This window comes from Acanthaster planci, linkage group LG04 (assembly GCF_054643075.1).
Source record: "Acanthaster planci isolate LZ-2023a linkage group LG04, COTS_SCS, whole genome shotgun sequence".
Classification (NCBI taxonomy): Eukaryota; Metazoa; Echinodermata; class Asteroidea; order Valvatida; family Acanthasteridae; genus Acanthaster; species Acanthaster planci.
This window is the reverse complement of record NC_141780.1, coordinates 4078976-4104927: the sequence shown is the minus strand read 5'-3', so window position 1 is coordinate 4104927 and position 25952 is coordinate 4078976. Positions and strand designations below refer to the sequence as shown.

Below are 25952 nucleotides of genomic sequence, written 5' to 3'. Positions count from 1 at the left end.
CGAGGAAGCCGGGGGGAGGGAGGGGGGGAATGTCTTCAGTGTGTGTTGCACAGCAGGGGATTTGTGATCGCAGACACACAGTGATTCTGCAAACAAACAGTCCAACCTCCATGGCCCTTGCTTCTGTACAGGCCAGCCTACATGTATGTGCATGTACTTACCAAGGATGTTCACTGTAGTACAAGAGTTAATTGAAGTCCCACTTTGTAGACCCCATCAACTTAGAAGCGGTAAGGAAAGATGTACGCACATGTACACACGTTATCTCCATCAGCATAATTAAGATGAAGTGGATTTGTTATGCGCACTGGATGTGGAAGAATGAAAGTGGCAATCTTAACAGTGTATATAATTACTCATCGGTTTAGAATTGAAAGTAAACATTTTGGCAGGATGGCCACGTGGTGTTTTCCTCCTTTTTTGGCCAAGTTGCATTCACTGAAAAAAAAAAGACGAAGACAAAGACAAAGAACACTGAAATGATTAAAAAAACGTAGTGAATCTGGGTATTCTGGAATTTGTTTTGAAATGATGATAATGTGTTTCTCCATTTCTGGCTGTTGTATGATCGTACAACAGTAACCCTGTGAGTTGCTGTTGGTAGAATATTTAATTGGACATCAATCAGAAATGTTTGACTTTCTACCGTATGGTTTTTAGGAGAGATCTTTGTCACAGGAGAGATCCAGGCAAAGGCCACTATGTTACCATTACTCTAGCAGTGCTTTCCTGATGTTTTGTTTGTAACCAGCGCTATTCCACAACCTGTTATCACCATGAAATCATAATGGCAGCTTTAATAGTTCTTTTTTTTGTCGTACGCAATTCAGTTGCCGACTGAATTTACACAAAGCCTGACGTTACTTCTGACAGAGTAATGAATTTGCATTATAAATGGGATCTGCACATGTTCAGTACAATGCTTGTATGTGTACAGTAAATATATATATCCTGTTACTCGGGATCCCTCCCGGAGCAATTGGTAATTCAAAGTACTGCTGAACTGTAGCTCCCATCAATGGAAGCACGCTTGGCTTCGTCGGGAAAAAAATGTTGGAATGTATGGTCTTTGCGTCATCTGTGCACCATGTGCCAAGTGGAGATTTGTTGCCCACCAGCCTGCCCTTTTTTTTTTGGCAGCGAGAGGATACTTTCAAGTCAAAGCCAGTTGGACGGTGGAAGCATTTTGCCAGCTGTTGCTCTAGGGGAAAAAAGGCTATTGTGTTTGGCCATTCTTGACAAGTCTAGCCAGTGGTATACCTCTGTCATTACCAGAGGCTGTCTGAGTGTGCAGTCATCCTGCGCTGTTTTCTCTTTTTGAACATTTACATGTATCCCTCATCTCAGGTCAAAACTGTCAACTCATGCACTGGAGGGGCCACTGTCCGTCCAAATTCCCTCCCAGCAATATTTTCCTAAATTCCCAGAATGCACTCCGGTTACATCAGTCATTTTTGGAGCTTTGCCATTGTAAAATTAATTTGTCAACGTCAACATTTCTTTGGGGAAACCGGAAGAATGCCCAACTCTCAGATTGCATGGTACCCAGCCTTGCCGAGATGGCAGTCAGCGACTGGCTGGGGGTATCATTATGAGAAACGACAGACTCATGTGGTGTACTGTAGATCCTCCAGCAGAACCTGAGCCATCACACCGGGCTCAGTAAGGATCCGACCCCATTTGCTTGATAAGCATGTCCTCATCTCTCCTACCCCCCCCTCCTTAATGGATACAATAACAAACTACTCCTCCAGTCCAGTGCAGTCGGGCGTCCCTGGCCTCTCAGTATTTGCTCCAGTTGAGGTCTTTAATCAAGTGAATTGGACAAGCTAAGGGTGTGATCCCCTCCCCTTTCCCCCCTTCTCCAGAGCAGGCAAGCACGAAATGTAGACTGCTCAGCTCCAAGCTTGCGAAGTATTTTGTCTCTGGATCCTGTCGGGAGAACAATTCACCGCTGATGAACTGGACCTAATCCATCTTAATTTGTCCCAATAAATCTCTATCCCAGACCCCTTCCCTCAGTTAAAATGCGTGTGATGCATGATGCAGACTCTTTGGCTGGTGCACTGTACATGTACTTTGGTCCACTTTTCTGAAATTGCCGTTTCTTAGACAATGGAGTCGGTTCGCCACATCCACGAATGGTTTATAATTCTGTGCATGGCACATTTTTTATTAAAATAACTGAGTGATGTGTATCATTAAAATAAATGTACTGAACATCCAGCATGAACGTTGTACATGTATTCATTCTGTGGTGTGCGTACTCTACGCATGGATGCATTTGTCTGCTCATGGAAACAGGTGCGCACAATATACTGTAATACATGTACAGTGTGTACACTGTTCAAATTGAGCCTTCGTTAAAAAAAATCACGATAAAAAGAATCTCCTGTTCAGAATTGTCCTTCTGCCATCTGATCTTACTTCATTGTAATGCAATTCTTCATGTGATACAAAATATTCTTAAAGATGACAGTCATGTCAGCGATATACGTGTACTTATTTCCTCAACGGTTAGACATTTTGACGACCACACACGTATGTGCATGTATGTACTGTGAAACGATACCAAGACCTGTTCTGTGTGTACTGCACACTCCAACTAACATTCAGGCTTTAATTGATTTTTTTTAATCAATTTGGTTTTTTTATCACCAATACCTGGAAGAAAAATTTCTGTCCATTTATGACTGAAAATAGATTTTTTTCCCCCGAACATTTACGCGTTCTTGGTTTGTTTCAGTTCTCTAGCCTGCATGCCACGTACTTCATATGTTCAAGATGTGGGGTGAGCAAATTGTAACCGTCTGGAAAATGCTGCTAACATGGCAGTAACTTTTGGCCGCCATTTTTATAATAGGCCTATACATGCACATGTATGTATAAAGAGTGATAAAACAGCTGATGTGCCATGCATTACGTACATTTACATGTTTGATGATGTATGTTTCCAGTTGTCTATAAAATAATACACTCAATAGTTTAAACCAAACCCTCAACCATTTCCAATGCCATTTTAATTGCCTTAGGTATTGGCCATACTGTTTTACTGCAGGGTTTTTAACGATCCCTGAAAAACACCATTTCAAGGGCTGATTAGCTCCGTTTATGGCCAATTCCGCAAAATGTTGGGACGCCCACATCTTGAGGTTTTATGGGGCCGTACCGACAGGACGTGGCGCTAAGCCCACAACACCATGTTTAGATTGGCTGGGTCCCCGACACCCATTTAGATGGTTGCGGTTGAATGCTAGTCTGCGAGCTGTGATTGCCCGCATCGGCACTGGCGCTGCATCGATGTCATCTTCAGGTGCTGCACCTGTATGATGCCGCGCATCAAAAATGGAAAGTTTGATAAATATGAATTCTACAAATCCTTGACGTGATTCATGGTTACTGTCTGTGTCTGAAGACTCCCATGCCTTAGGCCACAAATTAGATGTACTGTTAACTTCACAATGCGTTCTGTTCATTTTTTTGTAAAAATGAATTTGTCTATTTTCAACGAGTATGTTGTCATTACATGTTCAGGACAGAGCACATGTATGCTACATATAGAAACCAGTCATTGGTAGACACTGACCCTACTTATTACAAACATTTTAAAGGGAAACAAAATGAACGGATAAACCCTCGGGAATTCTAGTTGTATTTCTGTCCTTGAAAGAACAAACAAGTTGTAACTGTTAAAAATAAACAGTGAAATTAAAAGTAACCAAAACACTCATTTGCTTGCAGGTTTAGGTTTACTCAACTGTACATGTATGTCTGATAATTCCAGGAATGATGTCCTTCTTTTGGGTGGGTGAAGGCAGTGAAATAAGACAGAAAAAAAATGTCAACATTATACAGTGACCTAGCCATGTACCTTTACATGCCTTACTTTGTCATGTCTGTCAGGAATTGTATGTGCACGATAAATGTATATGTACTGTACGGTATGTCCCTGAGGCATATACATGTACATTCCGAGCTGAAGGACCCGAGTCTTTAATATTCTGGACACTCCTGCGTTCAGTATAACACCTTGAAGCAGTCTGGATCAATCAACTCTGCAATCGCTCATAAGGTGGGCATTTTTTCTTTCTCATTGTGCGGTTGCCATGGCAACATGGAAGAAGCAGTTGGGGAGCACCTTAATGCCAGTTTAACCTAATTCATAGTGTCAGATGTCTGCTCGACTATAGAACCGTCCCTGCAGCATAGACATTCATGGGCTGTGACACCTTTTGAAATTGCAAAACTGGATTGCATGTATAAAGTGGCAAAATAAAAGACATTTTGATTGAGATTGTTTCATGAAAATTTCAGAAGTACTGTAGTGTATAAGCTGCTGGTAACTAAGGCTAAAAATGTATCAATGTCTGATTTGGCTCAATTTTTCCCTCAAGGAATTCTACAACCAGGTTGGAGCAAAATTTAAAAAAAATAAATAAAAAAATAACTGTTCCATAATTTCCGACATATTTGTGCATGCATTGTGGCTCTGATACAAGTACGCATAGTCTGTGGCTGGAAGTGGCCCAGGGCTCGGTAATGTGATGTGTGGGGAAATACAAAACGGCAATCTCCCGCCGTCATTTTCTGAAGGATGCCAGGCCCTGTTGCTAAGTGATTGGAGAGGTAAAGAGTAAAGTTCGCTTGGTGCACAAGGAGAAAGCTCCAAGGAGGTGGTGGGGCAGATGGAGGCAACTGCATGTACACACTGGGCCTTTAAAGGGACCTTTTATGCACTGCTTCGGGTTTAAAGGGATGCACGCACACCATGGACTCTCTGAGAGACGTACATGTACATGCATGCAAACTGGTTTTCATTGGAATCTGCATGTACGCATGATACACATTTTAGACCATTATCCCACCAGCCTTCCTCTTTTCTGCCGGGGGGAGGGGGTTACCTTTATATGTACATCTGCAGCTGCTATGGCGCTTACATGGTGATCCTAATCACTTGTGTCCAGCTCGTGGTCAGTCAAGGGCTAGTCAGTTACGGTCAGTTTAATTGCTGTTCATCAGATGTCACATTAAGGGAATTGAAGGCAATTGTCAGCAAAGTGACAATTCTTATTAGCAGTGGAGGGGACAGGTATCGCCATAACTCTTTAATTTTCCTTTCCAATCTATAGTACGAGGTTAGTTTAACAGACCTGGGATGTTCTGAGTGACTGGTTTTAAAATGAGTTTCTCAGTCCTGTGAAAGCAGAAGGAGACAAAGAGCAGTATTTCAGTCTTAAAAAGAAGTAGCAAATATCCAGAAACTCAAAACTCAATTTTAGAGAAATATATAATTTTTCTGAAGTGCTCTGTTAATTAAGCGTTTTGCCCTTGTCACACACTTCTCAGCCATATGCTATGTTTTGTTTGTCCTTTTCTCACCAGTTACTCGGGATTGTAACCAAGACCTATGAGTCCAGAGCTGGACCAAGAGAGGGCGCAATTCTCCCAGCAGCTCCCAGTCAGCAGCGCACTGTGCCAGTTTTGTGAACAAAAGAAAATTACGTATCACCGCGAAATCTGGGCTCTTTTTACAAGGCGGCAGGCCTGGCTGAAATACTTCAGCGTCAGTAGATGTTGTCTGTCAGATTTAACCAGAGAGTCCTTCGTGTGGGTGCAAGTGTCCAGTAAATGAAGATATGAATTTTTAAAGAATTTTGAAAACAGAAAAAAACGATAATTATCCTGCCCCAGCATCATCAACATTGATAACTGCCACCAGCGCGAAGTGGTTAATACATAGAAATACATACTGTGCGTGGGTGTATGATGTACCGTACTATAGTGTATTCCTCTGCCACCTTTTTTCACATTCGGTTGTTTTATTCCAGAATTCAAGAATTCAGGGAATGCAAAACCTGCCCATAAAGGTTTGGACATTCCAGCCTGAAATATCTGTCATTCTCAGACGTGAGTCAGTAATCCAGAAGCACCGGTCATGCACTCACAAGGAAATAAAACACACATGTACATGTGTACGTGTACATGTACATGTATACATATGTACATGTACATGTATGTTGTACTCAGACAATACATTTTGTTAAGGATGTTCATCCAAGGGAGCCCTTGCGGAGATTGATTGATGTCATATTTCCCCCAAGAAAAAACATGGAAAGATTTATGTATTAATTTTTGTGTATATCCGTGGCAGTGCTTGCTTCCAGTGTTTATAGAATACTTACAGCTTTGTGACGGACTGAAAATCCGTCTGTCTTTACTGGTAATCTGTAAATCTGCCCCGACAAAGCAGGTCGATGGGGTTAAGAGTTAACTGTAGAGGGAGGGTCGTTTCAAAGTTTTCCTGCGAATGAACCAAAATGGGAATTTAGAAAGAGGTCCTTCCAACAGCTCAGTTTTTAGTTTCCCTTTGCAGGTCCATCGGTTTGTTTGGGGACCTGTGTGAAAGTTGTGAACTTCTGGTTTCAGTTGCCATCAGTCTTGAGAGTTGAATCCAAGTCTTGATCACTGTTCCCACCCATTTCTGCTCAAGGTTTGGAAGAAATGAATGTTAGTCCTTAAACGGAAAGATATTTTCACTAAAGTGGTCAGTAAAAGTGTGTCTAGGAACTCTATGTGTTTTGAACAGGAAAAGAATGTACTCTTTTGTGGTTTGAGGGGTTTGCAAGATTGATGTCAGGAATAAGGTGAAGGTTTGTTCCTTCGGTAGTCAGGAGAATGCTGTTGTGTGTTAATAAAGTAATCTTAGCAAGTTGGGTTGGCGGTACACTTGAGGATGTTGGTACTCATTCAATGTACATACTGCTCTTTATGCTTTGGAAGGCCAAAGGTGATATCACAAGTGATTTTAAAAAAGGGGGGGGGGAGGAAATCTAATGTAGGAATTTTTGGAAGTAAAATTTTAGTCACAGATAATAAAACTGAGTCTGTATACATCTCTCTGAGTCTTTTCAATTCCATTAGACTAAAACTATCAGGATAATTTTATGAAATTTATGCACAGTTGTTTCGTCTCCATCCTAATGTTTCATGTGAGGGTCATCATCATTCAGTAGACGATGTCACCCAGTAGGATCATTTCTCCCTAGCATCCACTGAATACCACTGTAGGTTGAAGGACATGCTGCTCCGTGTCATTGATGCCTGTAGCCGACTGGTATTATTTCCGGGCTTTTTTTGACACTTCCCAACTATTTCAATCACCCACATGAGACAAATCAATACGCTGCACCCGCTACCCAACCGTGACATGCAAGTGTCGCATATGATGTACCATAGTGAACGTTTATGTACTGGACATAGACCTGTACACATACAGGTATGTGTGTGCATAGTGAGGGTGTGTTCAACTGTGTGACTTAATATTACAATAAATCAAGGGATACACAGGTACTGGAGATATGACATCAAGTTAAAAACATTTTTCTCTTGGACCATTAACCTGGTTTTTGCCAAATTTTGAAAATTTAGCGAGATATAAAATTGGTCCCCTTCAGACTGCAAACTTTTACATTGTCGGAGGACATTGAGAAGACACTGAACATGCTCAGAGCAGAAAATGTGATACGCAGAAATTACGCTCGTAACGTTTGACCTAGTCGCGCAATATACTTCTCGTCACGGACTGGTAATGAAGTTTTAATTGCGAAACCTTTTGGCAGAAACTGAAGGGGCCAATTTATCACAGGTCACACTACTTGCATCTGCCTAGGGGACAGTGTGTTCAAAATTAGAGTCGTAATCATGTTGGGTACAATTTCTGAAGTACATGTACATGTATTCAAAGGCAGATCCAGAACCCAAATATCTTGTGGAGAGGGGAACAAAATGGGACATTTCTTTTAAAAATCTTTCATGACCTCTCTGAAGGGCTTTGCTATATGTTGGGGTTTTTTATTTTGCTTTGGAAGGGAAGCAAACAAAAATCCCTCAAAATATCTTTTGTTGCATCAAAAGAAAAATTCCCTCGTTTTGGCTTCTGTGGATCCCCTTGTGGTAGAACTCATGGGCAGGGCACCATGATACGTGCATGATACATGGACATGTGTACAGGTGCTCCATGTGAAATAAAACTACTTGATATTTCTTTATTTACTGCAGCTTTTTGTGTACTTCAGAAAATGTACAGAGTAATCTGGAGATTGTTAGTAATAATGAGATTGCTGATTTAGTAGTGTGCTATTTCCATTTACATTTGTGTTTATTAAAAATAAAGATGAAATACATGTTTGTTTGATAATCACCGGTAGCATCGTGGGCATTTATCACCAGAATTTCTAAATTCTACACCACTTCTGCAATGCTGCTTCTTTTATGTCAAAGGTTACGGTCAAAATGAGCTCTGCATTTGCATGTATTTTGCCAGGTTAATGACACAAAAAAGTGATGTCATCAGTACGGCCAGAGAGATTCACAATTCTTCTCGTAGCTGTGAAATTATTCCAGCCTCGTCCAAAACCTGTATGGAGTTGCATGCAGACTCCTCGGGTGATAACAGTTTTGAGTGTCTTTGAATGGACCCCCCCCACATTGAGACTTGATGGGATATGGCATGGTTGATGTCTGCATTTTCAAAGTCATTACATATTCATGATATGTAGATGTCTTGTGTCTGATTCCCGCTGCCTCACTTGGCTGAATGGGCACGCACATTAACCGCACCATTCATAAAGGCTTTACCAGTTGCCATGGCAGCCTTTTAAGCTGCCCAGGTCACTCGCCACTAGGCCTAGTGTAGACTCTGTCTTTTTGTGTGTGCGTGCGCGAGATTTTCCATTCAGGTGCTAGAAGATGACAGTGAGATGACAGAAAATGTTTGCATGCTCACCGTAAATGATATTCATAAGGGTCACTTTATTGGGTCCTTGAGTGGCGGTTGGTGGGGGCAAATATTTTCACATCCGTGTGATGAATAGGTTTTGTCTGTGGTCATTTCAGGAAAATGCAGCTTTAAAAGTCAAAAATTTTGGATCATGTCTGGTCATTTTGATGCGGTTCACGTGCAGCACTACAAGTGGACTTATGTCACCTACATGGTGAAATACATGTACCGGTATGTTTGCCAACCCACTGAGACAGAACTGAGGCTGACCTGTTTTGGGATTTTTTTTTTTCCTGACATTGCTTACTGAAAGAAATATTATTTTTTCCCTGTGGGAAAGATGTTTTGTTTATGGTCATGTTTGAGACTTTTGACCTTTTATGGCCATCCTTTTGCGTTTTGAGAGGAAAATGGCATTGTCACAAAGGACCGGTAGCTTTGAATAATTAAAGACACCTGTGTAACCAAGTAACCGATGCATCGATTGGTTGATTGAGTAAACTGGATGATACTTCTAGCAACACCCTCCCAAAAGGAAAAGAATGAATTGCTTGATACGTTTGAAGATAATATGTACTTTCAAATACAAAGAGTACACCGGGATACATGTTATATCTCTGTTGAGTTTAGCGCGTGACAAACTGCCATCTCAGCTTTGCAAATGTCAGATTGCTGGGGGAATAGTTTCACATCCTGCAGAGAAGTCACGTACGCTGTAGCCGGGGACGAGGTGAGGCAATGCATGGTGGTCGTTGGCTCAAGGCTACACTGTACCTCTCACTGCAAAGACTTGACACGTTGTGGCCCTGTGCAGCCAGCCACGTAACGTGCTGGGACAGTGAGCAAACGTGAATTTGCTGGCAGGAAATGAGTACCGTAAGCCCCAACCGTTGTGCAGGGGATCATTGCTTGTATTAAATTGTGTTCAAAGATTCTAAAAGTATTGTTGCCAGGGTTTGCCAACAGTCCAAAAAGTGCACTTTAAGAGTAAACAGCCTGCGATTGTCCACACTTCATAAAAATTTGCATGATTGTGCAATGTGTTAGGGCCATTACTAAGAGGCACATGGTGCCACAGTACTGGCAATTTGAGAATCAAAGTGTCAGTTCATCGGTGGAAAGTTTTCCCGAACGGTTTGCGTGATATGTCACTGATCAAGTGAGACATCCGTATCTTGCCCTCCTGATCGGGATCAGTGGTCAGTCTGTCTAATGTGATGAGGTCAGCTGACGGCCATGAACCAATCATTAGCCTTGGTATTTTTCTCCTGATGAACAACTCTCATCTGTTGGCAGGGTGAGCTCTTTCTGTGGAAAATGATTGATACCAAAACATTTAGTAAATGAGTCGTTATATAAATTCAGGGACCAAAAGTGTGACATTTTGTGTAATTTGAGATGGGAATATCACTGAGATTGATTTCAAACTATTTCTATTTGTTTGGCAGGCAATTTGCATAAATTTGTCACACTTGGAAATTAGTGAATGTGTTCTGAACTCACAAAATTATATGTCAGATGTGACAAAAACACGAAAGAATTAGACCCCTGATTTATAGAACGACCCAAATGGGTGGCAGGGAAAAGTGGAATAAAAAATGAAATAAAAAGGCCTGAAATGTGTCACTTTAAATGGATGCTTATTGAAGCAATGTCATGAGTTGTGTGACAATGCAGTTCCATATGGTTGACTTGACAGTGCCTAGCTTGAAAATTAATTGAACCATCATTTAAAACAAGAGTTAATATTTTACATATGTTATGATAATGTTGTGTTGTTTTACAAATTTGACTTGTGGGGCGTTAGTTTTTATTGGTCATCATTCCACCGACTTGTTCTGAGTCATCTCTACATGTATGAAAACCTTTAAAAAGGGTAGTTGTTTTCAACAAGGTGCAGCTGCATATTTGTCTTAAAAACAAAAACGAACAATAAACCATGCACCATAGTCTGTTCCTGGGTGTGTGAATAGTGCACTTGCAATCTGCATACGTCACTGTTTGGGTTCTGTTAAGGGATGTAGTATTTAAAACAAATGGCTCTCCCAACAATTGTTTGACACTATAAAAAATGTATGTTTTTTTTTTTCTTGAAAATTTAAGAACAGCATTCAGATTGCCGTGATTTCACAGGGTAAATGTAACCATATTTGCTTACTTCATGTGAGCTTGCCTTGTAATCGTTTGCCAACTCTGTTTTCATATTTTTGCAGATGCCATCATAATACCTTCAAATCTTCTCTGTAGAACAATTAGTCTGATTTATCGACCCCAGTCACCTTGTAAACCCAACATATTTAACGTAAGTCTCACTTGAATGCATCACAGAATCTCTGTACAGATCCATGTGCACCGTTTGTTTTGATGTCGGCACATTTGTCGACAGTGCAAGCAATCAGAGAGTCGTGTTTGGTTCAATTATTGATAAGGCCATCTTCTGTGACAAGTCTGCACCTCTCCCGTCGGTGCTACTTAATTAATGTAGATTGAGCCTCAATTTAGAGGGGCTAATGACAGGCCCTCAACACACTGGAGCACTGGCCTCATCGAAACGCCATTTGGAGGGACCGTTTCCTGGAGTGTGTTAGTCCAAGCAGAAATTGCTGGATCATTGCTTGGGGAATGAAATATGTGCATATTTGATAAGCGACATGGAACTGCGAGACGTGTACAATGTACATATTCCATACCCTTACTGTTCTGCTGTGACCATGGATATTCATGCGCGCGAATGCCTTTCTTCGCTTAATTTGGATGAAATCAGGGCAGTTTGGCCCGCGTAAGTGCCATTCCTTTACATGGGGGTTGATGTCCTCATTTTGCTGTTTCTGTGCAAAAGAATTAGCATGCAGGACATGGCACAGTGCCAAATGTGGAAGGTTTGAGATTGTTAAGAAAAATAGGGCAGAATTGGAACAGATGTCAATTTTCTGTCTGCCGAGGTAAATATGATAAGACTGTTATGAACAATAATGTGGCTTGAAACTGACATGCATCCCACAAGTACATTTACATGTATATATGTACACGTACATATTTACAGGTTTTTGTCAGGTTTTGCGCTTGTTTTTGGTGTTTGCTGGGGGGGATACTGCAAGTGTATTTTTTTTTTAAAGATCTATGTCCAGGTAGTATGAACATGTAAGTAACCGGACTCAGGTTTAGTAAGTTTGGGAGAAAACGAGAAACCCATTTGGGTGAGACTTGATCAGTCGGCGTTTCTAATGTAATATAGATGGTCTGAAATACAGAAGAATTGTGAATGAAAATGTGCACGTACAACTCGCGTATACTCGGGTTTGTGTAATGCATTTAATGCATACCCCAGACCATATTACACTAAACACACATGTCATTATTTGCTTCAGTTTGTGAATGTAATTCCGTACAGTAGTACATCCGTGCATTGTGAAATAAATTAGTAATTTCACTGTCCTATTAACCCTATCACAATGTGGCTGTGACGACGACGTTGCCACGTCCACCTGCTGAGTATGTTCCCCTATTACACACATGCACGTATAGTGCTTGGGAATTTTAATAAGCCAGCCATGTGCGTGCCCACATTGATTAAAGAACCTTGAGCTGGCGTAAATCGTGAGCTTGGGAACAGTCTGGCCATCTGGTTATATATATCGCTACGCTGCCAACAGACCCAACACACCAGCCATTTACATAAAACAGCACACGGCCCACCTCTAATTGCCAATCGTTCCCCATATTTGGCAGGTCTTTGGAATTTGACCACACAAATGGCCTGATTGCAAAGGACTGCCATACTTGACACTTCGTATTGAGTGGTCACTGATAACTTGTACTGGATTGCACAGTTTGTCCAGACTGACACAACTAGGATAGTGCCCATATAAAATTCCTGTGAATTCTGGGTTGTTATTGCTCGCTAGACCATTTCTTCATAAAGGCATTTTTGTCCTTAAATTTAATAGAACATGTAATAATTCAGGTTGAAAATATATTTGTTTACTTTTCAATACGGATTTACTAAATCTCCCAAGTTTCTCTCAGTTTCTCAAGCTTCTTTGTCTTTGATTTAGCTATGCATATTAAATTTGATTGATTTTGCCATGTAAAGATGTGAACAAATAAAGCACAAAGCAAATTGAGAATGGTTCCACAAAAGGTGTGGAGCAGAATATCAATTTGAGCATCTTCTGCTTCCACTAAAGGTGTGGAGCAGAATATATGTAGAATTTGAGCACCTTCAAGTTTCCATCCTCATTTGCACATTGTATTGTAGTCCCCACTGTATATGTTTGGTATTGTGAAGATTACCTGGCGTTTCCCAAAATAATATCCTCACAACCCCCAACAACAGGTTCATTTAAATGCTTGCCTTGCTATCTGAAGGTTCTCACTCACATGATGTCCCCGATGATCCGCTCTCCTGTGATCCCGTCAGCCATGTGCAAAAAAATCGGACACATTTATTGAACTGATGTTTTTGTCAAAAATGCCTACCGAACCATGACAAATGCTGGCGAGAGAATTACCCTTGCGCGTAAAGCGATCAATGTCATAAATGTGCCACACGCACACACTCTGAGCAGAAATGACGGAATTAACTTACGTGACCCCCCTCCCAATCTCATTGCTGTCACATTTTGAGTATGAGATTAGGAGTACATTGAATTAGAAGCTGTAGATTGCTTCGTGGCTTGTAAGCTCAGAGCATGAGCTAAAGAGGGCACTGTCTAATAGATAAAGAAGTGCTCATGTTAAAGCACACTTGCACTGTTGGTTTGTTTACCGTACGGTACCATGCAAGACAAGACATGTGTATGTGTCATACACGTGTCGTACTTCCTTCAGCTTTTACATTTCTATAGACTACCAAAGAACAACATTTAACAAAGGACTGACCATTGCAGACAGGAAAAATCTTTCACCCCTTTTTCTATCCTGTATGGTAAAGTGAACATGTACTGTACTGGCATTGTGAATCGCATGTGCATGTACACACTGGGCATGTTGACTGTTTTCTATGATGCACTACGGCCAGATACCTTCCAGAATCTTCTGAAATCTTCCCACACTGGAAATCTTCTTCACTCTGGAAACCAGTGGGAAGCGACTTAATACTAGCCCGTGAAACCTGGTGCGCTACTTTTTTTCAGTAGCTGGGGTGACCAGTGATTCATGAAGAGGGGACAATGCAATACACCATTTAAGACATTTCAAAAACGGGAATCCATTACGTCGCTTCGGTAGCTTAGTTGGTAGTGATTTGAACTACAGATCCATAGACCCTGGTTCGAATCCGACCCATTGGTGCTATTCATTTTCCAATTTTATCATTGTGTTTGGGATTTCCTTTTTCAATTGATGCAGAAACAGAGTCCAAGCATGAACCCTCTAAGAGTCTTGAGAAAAATAGCAGACCAAGTTTCACGGATTAGTATATAGTCACTTTCAAACCAGTGGACTATATGTAGGTTACGTATACATGTACTTAAACTCTCCTGCACATATACATGTACATGTACGAGTATGTTGTAATCCAATATCTTGTCTGAAAATTTTTTACAGGTGTGATCTTTTTGTTTTTGTTTGTTTACCTTTGGGGGGTGAGTTGGTGTTTTTGTGTTGAATGCTGGAACTGATGAATTGAACCTAACCTCAAGTTGCTGTGTAAATCACATAGAATCTTAGCGAGCCTTTATTATGCCTTCGACCTGGTTACAGCTAATAACAGATGATTTCTGTCCATCTGTTGCACACATGTACCTCCCATCAGCTGCCCTTGAAGCTCCTCCCCCTCCATTCATGGGCTATAATTCCCTTGCAACAGTGGAAATTCGTCGCGCTGTTGCCCACCCTCAAGATCACTGGTAATTCAGAAAAATGGAAGCCAAGTTTTGCTCAAAAACTGAAAGTGAAGGTAACAGGTGATACCATCATCGTTTGTTTCCAATTTCATGAAAAAACCTTTTGCTCGTGAATGGCAGATGAATTATTTATGAATAATAATGGGGGTCAGTAAAAGCATGAAGAATTTCCACTTTGCATGGAATCGCCCCTGTAAAACTGTAACTATTGACTCTTCTTATGTCGAGGCCGTGGGATCTGCCTTTAAAATGTCATATAAGGCTAGGTTTCCACAGACGTCCCATCATAAATCTGGTTGGCATTATCATTGGATTCCTGTCATGTACTAGGCCTGCTAGCAGGTGCCATCCTAAACACGAGAGGTGTGATGCGCCAACGTGCCCGTCGCTTCAGCGGCAGCTCCCTCCGAGTATCCCGTGATGCCTCTGTTAATTAATTCCCCGTCTGTCGACTGACAAGCTTGCTCGTTTCAGCCTTCCCCCTCTCCCTTGTTGGCGATGTCCATATTAACCCTATCCAGATGCTGTGTTCATTTATTCTCAGAGTTCTTGTACTGGGTACGTGCATGGACGCAAGGAATTTTAAAGATGAGAAGTGGGGCTCGTACAGTCTGCTTAAACTGGGTAGATTTGTGGCATTAATTGGCTTTAGTGGATCCAGGAAGTGGCTGATGAGGGCCATGTCCCCCCCCAAAAAGGAGCAAAAGTAATTTGCTTTTTGAAATGTATTGAAAGGCCAAAAGTTTCAATTGAAAATTTTTCTTCCTTTTAAATGGAAGTAAAAGCCCCAAATTTAGCCTCACTCCTCAAACAAGTCAGAAAAGGTCATATACAAAGTTTCCCTTTTTCGGCCCCGAAAAAAAATTTTGGCAGCCCCCCCAATTGGTTGTGGATCTGCCTTTGCTCATTAGTGCATCAAGACTGTCAGACCCGATGGGTTCGGAAAGGATGAATATTCACGAGTTTAAAGGACTGAAGACACAGGACAGAAATTCTTGTACTCAAAAATGTTGAACTAAAAAAACCGAAACCCCAATTTCTAAATCCTGAGGCACATTTGCAGCAAATCAGTGGTACCGGTATATTCTTCACAGTTAAACTTTCAAGGGGCATAAATTTCGTTCTGAGCTATTAGCTAAATTGTCTTGACAGATTTTGTAAGAATCCGCAGGGCAATATTACGGGTACAATGTACATTTCTTTCAAGAAGTAGTGATGTTACCAATGTGGATGGGGGCACAGACAAATCCAGCAACATTTCCCTTGAATTCTCCATGGTCCCCGTTTATGACAGAGACCATTGTGTTGGGTTTTGTGGGGAGTGACTTTCGCAGAACAGTGGCTCCACACACTAGTTGTCACAATGCTTTCACCTCTCGTGCAGGCCATGGCAACTGACCAGTGATGGCATCACCATGGATACCGGATTTATCTGTTAAGAAGGCCGGTGGGTTTTTATTAAATTTGCTTCCACGAGCCTTGAAGCACATGTGACCCAAGCCAGTGCATACAACCTGAGGTTGTATCTTCACAGGGCTTATGTGACTGAATACACGCAAAACCAGTGCCTATTTTGCTGAAGCATAATGTTACAAGTTGCGTTGTGAAAGATTATGACAGTTCCATACATGTACATGCATAGCGTGAACTTGAGGCATGCTCGACCACTTGCATGTATAGTGATGTCAGTTTTTCTGGCAGAAAGACATTATTTTTGAAAAAGCAGTTTGTCAGCCTACTTTTCAAATCAATCCAAGTGCCACAAATGTGTGACCCTATGAAGTCAGTTAAAAATAGACCATTCTGTACATTATTTTTCACCCTTATATAGTGTGGCAACTCTTTTTACATGGCCGACATTGTGTCCAGGGCCCAATTTCACATGCTGCTTAGCAGTTAATAACAGAAAAATCATGCTAACTTTTGCAGAAAAATTTGCCAGTCTGAAGCACTAGATGTGGCAGTGCTTGACATGGTTGTGCCAATGATTGTGCACGCACAGAGGTTTCTGTTGTTACGTTACTAAGTTGAGGTACATTTTTCTTCCAAGGTTAACTTGCTTTTAGCTGTGCTTACTGCTTACGGTCTCCATGAAATCCGTTAGCTCTGTAAGCGTGAAATCATGTGTTAAGCAACACGTGCATTGTCCCCACACATTTGGAACATTTGTGGATATGCATCCTTGAGACCCATAGCAAGCTTCATGATTTAAATCATAACCCCTCGTCAGTCCCTGTGAAACTGTTTTGCCAAATTGCATGTCCTCTTATGGTTGTTAACTCAGTAGCATCCAACGGGGGGGAGGGAGACGTCGGTTGGTTTTTGTTGGTGGTAAGTTTTTTTTTCATGTTGGATTCAGGCAGGTTTGTCTCGAGGTGAGTTTGGATTAAAAAGATATGTGCGTAAATTTAAAGGGGTTAGCGTTGATGATATTATGTCTTGGTGAACACTCCTCAAAAGACGTACATAAGAATGAAAAGTGACAAATTGTCTTTTAAAATTGTGATGATTTCTGCTACATGGACGTGAACGTAAGTCTTATTGTGATTAGCCAATTAGGAAAAGTGGCATTCATGATGACCATTCGTTCGTATATCAGTGCTAACGATGACTCGCCGACCAAGGGTGACTGCCCGTTGTGGGCCTTGATGTCACTCACCTTTCATACGTGCCGAACCTCATAGGAAAGCTGAAAGTTAGCTTTAAGAAGTGAGGGTTTGCTGTGAGTCATTGACTTTGATGTCTACTCAGGGGTGGGTCCAGGAAGGAAATTTTCCAGGGGGAGGGTGGGCAGGCCAGAGATTTTTTTTTCTTTTGGGGGGGACTGGCGGAAACGATGATGAAACATTACATCACATACATTGTTTACAATGGTATTAGTGCACTTTTGTTAATTCAATTATTTTCCCAATTTTGTACCTTTATTTTTAGGAGCAGGGTTTTTTCTGACCCCCAACTCCCCCCCCCCCGATCCGTGCCTGCGATTGAAAATCAAATTTTAGGAAAATTTGGAATGACGTTGATGTCAAAGAGAGACACGATTCCCACATTATATACTTGCAGCATAAACACAGGTATAAGTTCACTTTAAATTGAAAGAGCTCATCGAGAAAACTTTTGGCTCTTTAAGAAGAAGGGAGGGAGAGTTAAGGATTGATATCCAGGCCGGATGTATGCAGACTTACTGTCATTGAATATTCACATGTTCAACCATCCAGTTGAGGCAATATTAGTTGAACTGAAATCTCTCATATTTGCATATACCAATGGCATATGCATCAGCTGCTTCAAATCTTACAAAGCTTTAAAAAGGCAGTCGTGTATAGAACAAAATAATTTAATTTTCTCATTTGATTGATTTTAACTACCCATTATTCAATTCCAAAAATATGAAAATTCAATAATAACGGGAACATCCAATTATTTGAATATTCATCACAGCCCTGAAGGTTGCCAGCTAATCATGTACGGTGCATCTGACTGTCACCCAGTCGATTCATGTCCACTAAATACAGAACTAGAAACTCAGCTTCCCCCAGCCTGTTGTTTTTTTTGTCAAACACTTTTTGCTTCCAGCCTTTGTTGTCTTTGCAGCCTGCTTGGCCCAATTTCTTGGCGCTGCTTACAGCAGAGTTCTGCAGGTACGATCTCCATTCTGCGCTAACCGCGCAAGCAGAAAAATTCTGCCCTAACCCCTTAAGCATAGAATCCTTAGTTACGGCATGTACGCATGTGCGTAAGTCAAAATTCTTCGCTAACTCATGACATATTTTCGCCGTAAGCACAAAATTTCCTGCTACAGGAAGTGCCGATTTTTCACTTGCGGTAAGCAGCGCTGTGAAATTGGGCCCTGTTTTTTTGCCTCACAGTGCCTTACAATTTGTGTCTGGTCCCCTGATCCCAAAGCTGTGAACTGTATGCTTGTAGATATTACATGGAAGCCCTCGTAATCAGCATCACAGATTATGTGCACAAGAGGATGTCAAAGTCCTCATATTGACTTCTTGCATCACAGTCCTTCATTTAACAATTTATCGTTGAAAAATCAATGCGTTCCCACTTCAATACCAGACGTGCAAAGGTGTTCAATAAATAAATGATGATTCGGTCTGGAATCTTGACACTGTTGGCTCTTACGCAACCACGATTGCGTTGTTACCACTGGGAATTTTGTGATGATGCCCTTGTGAAATCAGTCTTGTCAGATTTTCAAAAGGCATTTTAGGGATGTTTCCCATGTAGAATTCAGCCTCTTACGTTTGATTTTTGTTTCCCCCTCTTCTGTTGTTTTAGGTTAGAACCAAACATGTATGAAATATTTTGACATCATTGTTGTCAATTTTATTGTGGTGCACTGGGGCACAGACAACTTGAAAATATCAGGATAACAATCTGCCTCGGGAAAAACCATGTTGCTTTTTCTGCTCCAAGCAGAATAAATTGGGGACAGCCTAACAATTGCTATTTACAAAGTCACAGACGCCTGTGCTAGCCACAATATAAGGTTACCGTAGTAACAATCCAGTGCATCACGTTTTGCCGTAATAGGCCCATTATTGTTGCATTACTAGTCTTGAAATTGCTCGCACGCAATAATGAAATTCAGTCGGTGCGACTTTGATAATCCAAATAATGCCACAACACCTACACGTACATATGCAAGTGGTTACATGTACATGCAAGTGGGTACATGAACATATTCACAGTTCATTGTAGTACGCAGCAGTCATTGTGGAAATCATCTCCTACAGATCTAATAGCAGTTGCCAATTTGCAGTGTGCAGTAGATCCGTCCGTTTGCGCATTCAGAGTAGCTGCTTGTTGTTAATCGTGCAGAGTGAGGCGAATGCTGCAGATGTAAATTTTGATGCCGAATTTAAGTCACTTGAAACCAGCATTGGTTGTACATGTGTCTACATGTATATCCAAATAGTGGTAGTGACGTAGTGATATGGTGGTTTGGGGGGCCTCCAACTTCCCCACGAAGCCCCTTCCCCGGGTGGAAAAAAAATTGTGAAAAAAGAAAAGAGGTGCAAAGCCAAAAGTACTTTGTAAAATGTCATGTTTTTCTGTCATTCTGCCAGAAATGAACATGAATGGCACCCCAGCACTACGCCTGTAGATGTCCAGCCCCCTATCACCCCTCCTGTGAGTTTTTCCTATAGCCATATGAATTCCAGGGAATATTTTATGCTCCACGGTTTCCCAGGAGAAATTTGTTGATATACATGTACATGTTTGCTACTGCCTCGAGGAAATAACAAGAATTTCCTTTTGGGCTATTTACTTGTGCTGTTCAATTTCTTTGGGGCAAATGATGATGTTTTTTAAACCGTTTTGTTGTGAAGAGGTTGAACCGTCATTGCCTGCTGCAAGTGCAGTTGCCCCGTTGATAGAGTCGGCCAAGCCGCAGCATCAAAGAAATCACCTCTTAGAGAAAAAAAAATGAAAACATTTTTGTTTTGATGGTAAAAAAGGTCAAAAAAGCACTTCATCTCCAATTGTAGTTAGGCTGTTTCACGGGGACTCAATGTCACAAAGATTGAGATGGTATCATTGCTTTGTCCACACACCATAATGGGTCGTCCCAGTGTGTTTGTCCCCGGTTCCTGTGACGTCAATCCTTATATTTCCCAGCTTTTTTTGTTTTGTTTTAAGGCAACCCTCGCCAGGGACTGCGTCATTTCGTGCTCTTTGCGCTCAAAGCGTGTCACAAACAGGAGCATGGGCTATATAGTCACCTGTCGGAAATGATTGCAGAGGGACTGGCGGAAACAAACCAAAAAAAGAAAGGATGATTTAATAACGGGGATTGTTGACCTGTGTTGGTCAAGCAACAATTTGATCGTCTGAGGCTCTGGAAATGCCAGCTTCCCCTGTGTTTTGACGGTTGTTGGTCGTGAGCAGCGATGCCGTTTTGTTTTTGAGTGGCTGGATTTCAGCCTCACTTTATAAAGCAAATGACAGAAAACTTACTTGGAGATTAACAACCTTTTCAAGAGAAGCAGTGATAGCTTTTTGATGAGCAACAAAAACTGGAAGCAAACAACTTTCTAAAGAGCAAATTTTCAGGAGAGAATTTTTTAAAAAGAAAAGGGGATGTTTTAGATTGAAATACTCTATATTAACACGCCAGTAAAATTCCAGCCACATTTGACAGCTGTTGATTACTGAAATTTGTCCTTCATCAGGAGAAGAAAACTAGACAAGTTTAACTGAGGCTGGTTTTTAAACCTAACCTGTAATTGTTTCTCTGAAATCTTGACAGTTTTTGTTACGTCTCAATTCCTTATGTTAGTGCTACAGTGCATTTTGTTTTGTGAACAAATCTGAACTTTCTGAAGCTATAGAGTTCAGCTGTTCAGACAGATTGATTCTCTTGAAGCCGACGGTGATGGTAGTGGTAATGGTGGGGAGGGGGTGATGCCGAAATGGAGAAACGTTCCAGAATATTTTGCAAGCATACTGTACATCCGCTGATGGGGACCGGGGAGTTGGTTACCAAAAAATGGAAAGGCTCTTTTCTACATCACCCCCCACCATTTAAAAGAAGTCTTAATGTACATGTGGGGTTTACATGTAATCCCTTTGCAGTGCTTCAGTTTGTTTCCTTAACCAGTTTCATTTTTGTCCTTCGCCACGCCGTTTGAGTACCTTATTCTGCTGACTATATTTGCCAACTGTTTTGCACTTGCCATCTACACACCGTTCCCCCATGAAGACACCAACACCACTAACAAGAACCTGGTGAGTAACTCCTATATTTTAACCCACCTTTTTTTTTTTAATTGATCGTCATTTTTTTTCTATACAGCTGCACCTCCATTTCATGGGAATTTCCAAGTGGAAAACACTAGTTTACCAAGTTACTTGGAATATGGATTCAAAATAATTTAAAGTGTAACACACAGGTTCACCAAATGATTTCCAAAGATGGCAGGCGTCTGCACATTCTCAGCCGCTTAAAAAAGTTTGGTGTGCCCAGGAAAGATCTTGTAACAGTTTTTTCAACGTATGTTTTCACAATTTGCGAAATCATGTGTTGCTTCCCAACGTTTTCAGAGTTGGTCTCCCCAAAATAACCATGAACATGTTATGGAACTTTGGAAAAAACGATGTTTTATTGAGTCGATAGGTATAGAAAAAGCTCAATTCCCTACCTCACCAAATTACTCAATAGTTGCTTCTGAAAATGAAAAGATGTGTGCTTGTAGAAGTGGGGGAGTGCCAACTCAAGTGTTTTTCATTGTGTGCATCTTATTTCATAGGAGAAAAAAATTGCTCTTTCGAGCAAATCGAGAAAATCGTCTTTCTGGAAGTATTGTTTGTTATTGTGGAATATGGAAGACTTGTAAAAAGAAATAACTCAAGGTTTAACTTGAGTCATTGTTAATTTTTTTATGTTAAAGTGTATCCTCTGTTTTAATGTTTAGTGTTTTGCTCTTTTTCAATGTTTTTTAATTTTCTTTTTAATCTTCATTTATTCATTAAGGCCTCTGACTTTAAATCTTTAATATTTTTTGTATGTAAATCAAACCACAATTCGACCACTAAAGATGGTCGCAAGAGTATGGTAATAAATAAATAATTTTTAAAAATAATTTAAATTTTTTTAACAGCTGAGCTCATCTGAGCTTAGAACCTGTCATGCTGGGGCACATATATATTCTCTTACCCCTCATTTTCCCCAAACCATCCATCCTTTAAAGCGGGGCAGGTCCATAATTGGCATTTTTGTGGCTTGAATTAGGATTTTGCCATTATCCTGTCAATGTTAATTTGTGTAGTTGTAAACACCACAGTGCCATTTTCTTTGCACACCGCCTGACCTCAAGCACGAAGAGGTTTCTGGGAAATGTACGATATCACTATCACCAATTTATTCACTAACATCACCCAACATGCTGAAGGGAGACCAGGTCCACGGCGGAGCTATTGCTTAACAAAGTGATGAGCTTAGCAAAAGCCAACTGTGAACCAGTCATGATGGACTGTATATGAAGCTGGTTGTTTTTTTTCTGTGCTTATCAGTTTTCCTTGCTCAGCAGACCCTTGAAATAGGCCCCAGTCGGCTTACCCCAGTCGGCTTACCCCAGTCGTCTTACCCCAGGCGTCTTACCCCAGTCGGCTTACCCCAGTCGTCTTACCCCAGGCGTCTTACCCCAGTCGGCTTACCCCAGTCGGCTTACCCCAGTCGTCTTACCCCAGTCGTCTTACCCCAGGCGTCTTACCCCAGTCGGCTTACCCCAGTCGTCTTACCCCAGTCGTCTTACCCCAGTCGTCTTACCCCAGTCGTCTTACCCCAGTCGTCTTACCCCAGTCGTCTTACCCCAGTCGTCTTACCCCAGTCGTCTTACCCCAGTCGTCTTACCCCAGTCGTCTTACCCCAGTCGTCTTACCCCAGTCGGCTTACCCCAGTCGTCTTACCCCAGTCGTCTTATCCCAGTCGGCTTACCCCAGTCGTCTTACCCCAGTCGTCTTACCCCAGTCGTCTTACCCCAGTCGGCTTACCCCAGTCGGCTTATCCCAGTCGGCGCATTAACCCTTTATCTCCCCTCCCTTCACTCTTTTGACACCGTGATACATCCACTGGCATTTCACAGCCTCACTTGCAGGTACACCCAGCTCAAGGCTGAGTCAGTTGGAATAACAGAACATTTGAATATTGGACCATCCATTTGTTGACGTATTCAGTATAGATACCCAATTTCTACAAAAAGTGTGAACTAAATATATAGGTTTGTGTGGTGGTCTATAAACAGATCTTGTTCAGTTTCAGGTGTCCATCTCTTAGTTTAGAAGAGGAAGCTGGGAGTCCAATTGATGTTTGGTTCTAACAGTTCGTGATTTTCATGGATTTCCTTAGTTTTAGGAGGCCATTTACCACAAAAAAAGCCGAGGGGAGAGTGATTTTTTTGCCTTACTGTTGGGCACGAAACATAGGCCGCCTTGAAGTGCACTTGTAACACCTGACCGTGAAACTACACTTTTTGAAGGAAATTCTGTGAGCAAACGATTGAATGTGCCCCCCTTTTATTTCGTTATTTACAATTTCCATTGTTCAATTTTGAAAGTAATCATTGGAACAGTGAATAATTGATTGAATGTTCGATCAGTCAGCACAGCCCTAACCTGGCTTCTGCCATCTTTGTGCACTTATTTGCATTACTGTGCACCGAGATATTGATGTTGAAGAGCTTTCCTGCAGAGCTGTGGCAAACTTCAGCCTAGGCTTTGTCCTTGTCGGTGAGACATGTACATAATTTCTTCTGTCTGGAATGATTGCACGTCACATTTGCCAGAAGAAAAGAAGGAATGAACAAGGACTCACTCAAAATGCCTCTGTGCACGTCATTAGCGTCACATTAGTGTCTTTTCAAAACAAATACATGTACATCACAGAGGTACGTGTTTATGCAGCATTTCAGTGGTGTGTGAATGAGTACAAGTGTTTTTGCTGGATTTCTCTTGTCCTGTGGGAAAGCTGAAGGTGAGCTAAGGAAATACCAGTACATGCTGTGCTGTGCATTGCTGTGTAAGTTGATTTCTTACAGAGTACAAAAAAGGAAGTCAGAAGTTGTAACTTGTAGACTTGATAGCATTCTGATGTAGCCAAAATTTTCAGACTACTTTGATGTACAATATGTGCCTTTTTTACTCTCTCTGGTGTCATGGACCCCTCATGTCAAAAAAGCCCACATTCCGTGGTACATTTTTCAACATTTGTCAAAATGTTATTCCTGGACAGTGGGTGTATATTGTCTTGGCTCCACCTGGATCTCTTGAGTGTTTGTGGGTACCCAGTCCCATAATAGTAGAGACTAAAATCCTTACACCCACTCATTTTGAGAAGTGGCCGTAGAAACTACAGGTTTCATATGTGAAATAGTAGTCGTCACTGAGGATTGAAAACATACATGTACCAGTACTGTACATGACAACGTGCCTAGCTCTCTTGCCGGGAATATACCAAATTCAGACTGTAGGATGTACGCATGTTCCAGATACCCAATCAATTCTGGAAAGATCAATGCAAGATGCTCATTTGTGCCCTTTGCAAGATTACTTGCACATGGATGATTCATGTTTGACAGAAGAAAAAAAAAAATGACGGCATCTTGCTGTGCAGGACCAATGTCAGTAGTGTAATCAATTGATTTTGTTTTGGGGCGAGGGGACACACCATACCGGGCCTACATGTGCGGTACCTGTACATTTATTTCTTAATGGCCTGTGTTCTGTTTCATCCCAGGGGTTTGGCAAGATTGGATGATGCAATGACCATGATGGGCCTCTTTTACAATGGTCCATGCCGTGGTGGTTACTTCCCACATCCCCCTGTCTGTCTTTGCCACAACAACAGATAGTTGGCTACCCGGGGAGGCGGAAGTCGGGAGGGTTTTGGGAAGCAATACGGGAATGCGGGGGCATGTAGGCTGCAGACAGAGCTTTACCTGCGGGTGTACGCATGCCCCGCACGGTGTACATCTCAATTTAGAACGGCTGAACGGTGTGGACAGCATCTCTCTTTAAGCTCCTTCCTTCCTTCCCTCCCCCCCCCACCATCCCCACCGGGTGCAATGTTTCATCTGGATTGCCGGTTGCCACGGCAACCCTCCCTCATGGTCCAGACAGGCTCTGTGCCTTTCCATAAGTGGGACCGACATTTGACATTTCACGTGAAACCAGACCTTTCAGCCCCCAGGTGGATATGGATGACACATTTGTTTTTGCGGTGCGTTTCTTCTAATCATAGGTTCTCTGGGTGGTAGAGCTGAGGCCATTTTACTGGTCCTTTCTGCTGTGATTTATCGATTTTTCTTTTCCCAAGCAGGGGGCAGTGTGCTGTACTGTGCCAGAAATTTGTACATCATTCCCTGAATTATTCTCCTGTCAAATGTCAGTTCGGTTGAGAAGCAGTGAGCTCGGCATATCGGAGATAAGGTCTGCAGATAAATGCAGTAGGCAATAGAAAAAAAATTGTCTCAGTTGCCTCAATGCACTGTGCATGTTATCTGTTCGTTCTCAAATGAGGGATGGACAAATCTAATTCCATCCTCAAGAGCATTACATGTTCCCAATTCTGTGCATCCAAAATTAATTATAAAGATGAACAAAGAAATTGACTGAAGCGAGACTTCAACCTGCGACCTCCGGATTATCGTACCAGTGCTTTACCAACTGAGCTATCCAGCCCTACTTTAACTCTTGCCATATGAAGCCATGTAACCTGAAACACCACGTAGCCAGGGATCAGGCAGTTGGTACAGCACCGGTATGGTAATCCAGAGGTCGCAGGTTCAAGTCCCGCTCCAGTCAGTTTCTTT

General features: G+C 41.7%; 1 protein-coding gene across 6 annotated transcripts in view; it reads left to right on the top strand.

The window, feature by feature from the left end:
* LOC110974142 (voltage-dependent L-type calcium channel subunit alpha-1D-like) overlaps window positions 1-25952 on the top strand; it is a 137575-nt gene that overhangs the window by 33635 nt on the left and 77988 nt on the right. For all 6 annotated transcript variants that reach the window (XM_087135211.1, XM_087135206.1, XM_087135207.1 and 3 more), the window contains exon 3: window positions 21267-21372. In XM_087135211.1, coding sequence (XP_086991337.1) covers window positions 21267-21372 — 106 coding nt within the window. The remainder of the gene's footprint in view (window positions 1-21266; window positions 21373-25952) is intronic.